This window comes from Gavialis gangeticus, unplaced genomic scaffold (genome assembly GCF_001723915.1).
Source record: "Gavialis gangeticus isolate Ggan-Ray unplaced genomic scaffold, GavGan_comp1, whole genome shotgun sequence".
In the NCBI taxonomy this organism is placed as follows: Eukaryota; Metazoa; Chordata; order Crocodylia; family Gavialidae; genus Gavialis; species Gavialis gangeticus.
The window spans coordinates 10,458,732-10,464,498 of record NW_017729025.1 but is presented as its reverse complement, the minus strand read 5'-3'; the positions used below and the strand labels follow the sequence as shown (position 1 = coordinate 10,464,498).

General features: G+C 48.3%; 1 protein-coding gene across 3 annotated transcripts in view; it reads left to right on the top strand.

Annotated features, from left to right (window-relative positions):
• LOC109298348 (leucine-rich repeat-containing protein 9-like) overlaps positions 1-5,767 on the top strand; it is an 81,290-nt gene that overhangs the window by 43,634 nt on the left and 31,889 nt on the right. For all 3 annotated transcript variants that reach the window (XM_019518385.1, XM_019518386.1, XM_019518387.1), the window contains exons 23-25: positions 1,346-1,476; positions 2,824-2,932; positions 3,135-3,274. In XM_019518385.1, coding sequence (XP_019373930.1) covers positions 1,346-1,476; positions 2,824-2,932; positions 3,135-3,274 — 380 coding nt within the window. The remainder of the gene's footprint in view (positions 1-1,345; positions 1,477-2,823; positions 2,933-3,134; positions 3,275-5,767) is intronic.

Below are 5,767 nucleotides of genomic sequence, written 5' to 3'. Positions count from 1 at the left end.
GGGCGTGTGGCCAGGGGCTGCATGGCTGCAGCCAAGGGGTGCACATCGACAGCAGCGTGGCCAAGGGGCATGGAGCATGTGGCCATTGGGGGCAGGGCATGTGACTGCAGTGTACGGCCAAGGGGCACGCAGCCAAGGGGCCTGGGGTATATGGCTGTGGGGTGTGCAGCCATGGAGGGTGGGGCACATAGATGTGGCATGCAGTCGCAGGGTGCGTGGCCACAGCTGTGCAGCCAAGGGGCGCGAGGTGTGTGGCCACAGCACCGCGACCAATGGGCATGGGGCGTGCCGCCATGGTGGGTGCAGTGTGTGACTATGGGGTGTGCAGCCATAGGGCCCATGGCCACACGGTGTGCGGTGGGCCATGCTGCCATGGGATGCAGCGCCACTCCCCTCCCTCCCTTCCTCCCTGCCGCCTCCCCCTCCCTGCCCACTGCTGTGGGGGGCGCTGTCTGGCAGCTGTAGCCGCTGCATATAAGCTTCCCTCCCCCCTCCTTCCTGGGAGGTGGCATGGGGTGGAGTGGCAAGAGGTGCGGGGGGGAGGTGCATGGGGCTGGATGCGGAGCAGCAGGTGGAGTTGGGGAGCGGGGCTGAACCAGTGGGAGGTGACGGGAAAGGGGCTGGACCCAGAGCGGCGGTGGGAAGGGAGCGAATGCGGCCGGATCTGGAATGGTGGGGGGAGCAGTGCTGGACCCGAAGCAGGGGAGGGGGAAGTGGGGCTGGACCACAGTGGGCGGATGGGACCAGACCCAGAACAGCAGGGCAAGCGCGGGAGCAGGGCTGAACCTGGAGCAGCAGGGTGAGGGGGGGAGCGGGGCCAGACGAGGAGCAGCAGGGGGAGCAGAGTCGGACCTGGAGTGGCGTGGAGTGGGATTACAGCAGGGATGGAACTGGAGCAGCGGGGGGAAGGGGCAAGCAGTCCCAGACCTGCTGTCGATGTGCACCCCTTGGCTGCAGCCATGCAGCCCCTGGCCACACGCCCCACCCCAGCCGCCCCCATGGCCCCGCCCTGCTCCCCGTGACCGTGCACCCTGCACGCCCCTTGGCCATTGTCACGTGGGGTGAAGCATGCAGCTGCGGGGCGCATGGCATGTGGACGCGGGGGGTAGGATACAAGTTACAAGTTGAGGTTGCAGGTGTTGTTGGCACTCTGCCCAAAAACATTGCTGATCCGTGAGCTAAATTATAATTTTGAAGGCATCTTTATATCAAGGTCTGATTTTTCAGGTCCCTATCATTTTTTAAAAATGACACCATTAGCTGAAACTTTACATGCCTGCAATATTATGGAGGTCCTAGGTCTGCATTAATACAGCAGAGTTCACTTTTAAATGTCATCCTGCAGGAGCCAGCAGAAGTCGAGAGTGCCAAGGATTTATTTGGCGGTAGACTGACTTGTGATACTATTGCAGAAAGATTAGGGCATTCCAACTTCACTAAAATGCAAGAAATAAACTGGACAAGCTCTACCATCAGGTACAGTAATTTTCAAAAGTGTCACTGATATGGTAAAAATAGCATTTACTATGATGGTTAGGAAAATATAACAGAGCAGAACCTGCGCTTAGTTATTGCAGCTCATATGTGCAGCTGTTTATGAGTAAAATCTTCATGTCTTATCTACAGAGTTGGTATGTCATAGCTCAAACAGAATACTTTTGCTCAGGGTCGGTGAGGAAATGGTCTCTGTCTTCAGATGCTGCTCTTCTCCAGACAAGGATTTGTGCTGACTTTGCACATTTTGGATGGGCATCTGGGCAAGTGACTTCTTGTGGTCAGAAAAGGTATATTTGCCTTAGCTGATTCCTGTTCTGATCCATCAGAAATCTAGCTAAAAACCTATGCAGAAAACTGGCACATTGGGCACAAATATTTTTGTGTTGCTATTTCCTGTGTTGTGAAGGATCCATGTGATGTTATCCCATCCTGCATCTAAACACACGTCAGTAAATCCTCAAGGGCACTCACTTCTGAATGATCAGAAAATACTTGCACTGCATGCTTTTTCACGTACCCCAGAGTATAAGAATGCCTATTCATCGGGCTATACGCTGCCCTACTGCAGCACACACATCACCTACCAACATTTACACTCTGCCAGCTTTCATTTGTAGTGACAACCACAGGGAAAGCATTTCTGTGATCTGCATAGACATGTTGGTCCTCTGACAATTGTTTTTTCTCTCCTGGTTACTTAAAGTGAAAGAACCTCAGTAAAGATGATTATAACAGTTGACTCTTAGCCTGTGGTCTTATATGGCCCAGAAGGGTTTCTCTGAGGGCTAATACTCCATTTCCATTGACACCAGTGGCAAAACTTCAGTTGTCTACTAACCGAGTTATGACTGTGGCCATTTTAATTAAACCCTAGTGGGTTTATATGTGTTTAATTGAACCCTAGTGGATTTATTATTCATCCCATATGTGAATTAGCCAGAGTTTACCAGGCTCTGCGGAGGGTACCAGTGATAGTGACTCAGGGCCAGGGTTGGGGCATCCATCCAGATGCAGAGCCCATGCAGCAGGCTCATCCCTTGCTTCTGGGCTGAGCAGGGTGGATTTCTCCTCACCAGGTCTGCACTGCTCATACATTGCCCTCAGAAAGTCCAGTTACTCCAATTATGTGAACAAAACAAATGTTCGCCTTTAATGTGGGCATTAGTTAACTCTCGCTGACTGCTCTTGAGGAAATAAAAGGGTGTGTTTGTTGTACGGAAGATGTTAGATTTCTGGTGAGTAACACAACACAGACAGGCTTGTTTAGGTCACGTGTCTGGGTCAGCTTCTACTTTTATCTTTCACTGTGTTCTTGACTCAATTCAGAGCAGTGGATTTGGTGCCAGCTGATCAATTTAGAAACGTCTGCAATGTGAATTTGCAGAACAACAATCTCACCTCTTTCAGTGGCTTAGTCTTCCTGCCTAATGTCAAGGTGAGTTAGTCACATATTCTGTCCTTTTATTCCCTGTTTTTCTAGTGGTGATCATTATAAACTGTTTTCTCTTTTGTAAAGTTCCTAATCTCTCTTATTCCTGTCTATCAGATTTTTTTTTCAAAATAATGACCAGACAGCAGTGGAACATCTGTATTACATTAATTGTGTCATAGCCTAACAATGTGGTTTGCTTATGCAGGTATTGTGTCTGAACTACAATCACATTGAGTCCATAATGCCCAGACAAAAGTCCCAAAGCCATTTAACAAACAGGCAGCTGCTGTACCAGAAAGTGACCTCTAGTGGCTATGGGCAGCAAGGACTTTCTAAAGGAAGCAGGTAGAGTCACATTTTACAATGACTTTATTGGTCCTTTCTTTTGTTACTGAAAAAGGAGAGCCCAAGGGGTCTGAAAAACCCTCTTCTCCCCACCTTCCTTGGGCTGTATTCTGATTAGGACAGGGCCTTCTGCACCCCGCCACTCTCACTCCTGACATGTGGGAGCATGCAGACAGATCCTTTGTGGGGCAGCTGGTTGATTCATTTCCTCCATCCTGAGTTACTGAGATGGTGGGACCACTAACAGTGTAGCATGGTGCTTCCCTCCCTGCTGTCTTCAGGAGACAGAAGTGTGTCATTCTCAGTCAGTAACATCAGTGGCTGCTCCGGCTTCTATCACTAGCTCTATGTTCTGACCCAGCTTGGTAAACTGAGGCACTGAGAGCCTGAGTGATGATTGTGCAGAACGTTTTTGGCAGAGGAAAAGCTCTTTGCTGTAACCCCACTACTGCCTCTCAACACCTTCTAACCTTTTGGAAAACAAGTTAAGTACCTGTCTTCTCTGCTCCCATTCTCCTTGTATAGCACAGCATAACTGCCTATGTCAGTGGCTCTCAATGGTTTTTAGGCTCAAGGCACCCCTTGTCAGACCCAAGGCACTGCTTGGAAAATACCAGTTCTTAGTTTACACTCATTTTTTCACTACGGAAAACTAACACAGCAATTTTTCTGATGCAAAGAACTCAGAAAGACCACGGCAGGTCAGAATTTTTTTTAACACCATGGATCCTTATTTTAAATCTTTTGGTTTATCTTGTGAAGCATGTTTGCACCCCTAACTGCTAACCTGCAGCACCCCTAAAAGGATCTCAAGGCACCTCAGGGTGTCATAGCACCCTGATTGAGAACCACTGGTCTAAGTATAGCATGGAACATTCCTGCCTGCCTCTGAAGCATCTGGTATTAATTGATCCTTAACTCAGTCCCTCTGCCTGGTACGCGATGTCATGTTTGTCAATCAACAGTTAAGCTCATTCTGTATTTGAAATCTGTAACAAAAACTGTATACAGTGACATGACAGTATTGAAAGGTCATACTGACCCCTTAGAGCAGGGGTGGGCAAAATGTGGCCCACAGGCAGGATGTGGCCCACCAGGCCATTCTATCCGACCCATGGGGCCCCTAAAAAATTTAGAAAATTCCTATTTATCTGCCCCCGGCTGCCTGTCATGTGGCCCTCAATGGCTTGCCAAGACTCAGTAAGCGGCCCTCCACCCAAAATAATTGCCTGCCCCTGCCTTAGAGCCTGGTGTGTGATAACTCAGCTTGCCTTATGCGTGTAAGTATCCTGATAGCAGTCACAATCAGTTAGTAGAATCAGCGAGCTTCATGCCTTAGTGACTCATTCATGCTGCAGTGAGTTTTTATAAAGGTATTTACAGCCTCATCCACATTTCCTCCCTGATCCTTCATTTAGTCCTGGCAGCCATTTATCTGGCCAAAAATCCTCTTCTCCTGTGCCTGTCTCACAGATATGCCTCTGTTTCTCACCCTCTGGAGCAGACATCCACAAAGCTTTTTTACGTTCTTTTGACATCAACACATTAGGTCAGCTCATGTCCTGAAGAACATTTTCAAATCAGCTTTCAGTTTACAGTCCTTATTTTTGCATTCTAAGAGGATTGAAACTTCAGGCACATGTCAAAGCTCATTCAGTCAGTGCTTTACTGCTCTGACAACGACCACAGCCGGTTTCACTACAGTCCTATCAGACAGGCTGTGCGGAGTTGCTACCCAAGGTTCCCGTCCTACTTTTTAGTGAATGTTATTACAGTTCCAGAACATCACAGAGAGATGTAAGATGTAGCTGCACACATGTGTACTTCTCAGCCAAATATTCAGCTCTTCCTTACTTCATTCGTTGGTGTGTGTTTGTCATCTGCCTGTGTGTATTTCTTGTCCCAGATTTTTTCCTTTTGTTTTGGAGGGTGTGATTATGTGCCTAAATTTGTTTTGATCCTTTAGGGGGAAAGACACTAGTAGAAGTACATGTGGAGCTGGTTCAGCTCTCCTGTATGTCAGACGATGAGTCTGTTTTCATTTCCATTAGGTTAGGATGCTCATGAGATACTTACTACTGCTCTTCCCTGGTCTTGTGGGCTCATACAGAGGCTCTGATGGAGACAGCTGAGTGTCTCCCCACTAATGCATCACTGGCTCTTTTTTAAATGATAAATCTCCTTTCCAAGGGATGTGCTGAGGTAATTCAGAGGATCCACACAAAAGCCTCACACTGCTAAAACTGCCCACTCTTCCTATCCAGAGGCCACAGCATCACTCTGGGTTGTGCAGTGGGTTTCATTAACCCCAATCTCTGTTTCCCTGTCCGCACAGAGCCTGGTTATGTGGGCAGGGAAAGTTTGAAGTGTGAAAAATTTCTGACTTTTTTCTTTAGTGATCCTCAGGATTACAGAGCCCACTGCACTGGGAGCTATAGCTTCTGTGCTCACATATCAGATCACCAGATCATTAGATGCAGGGGTAGCAGTGGA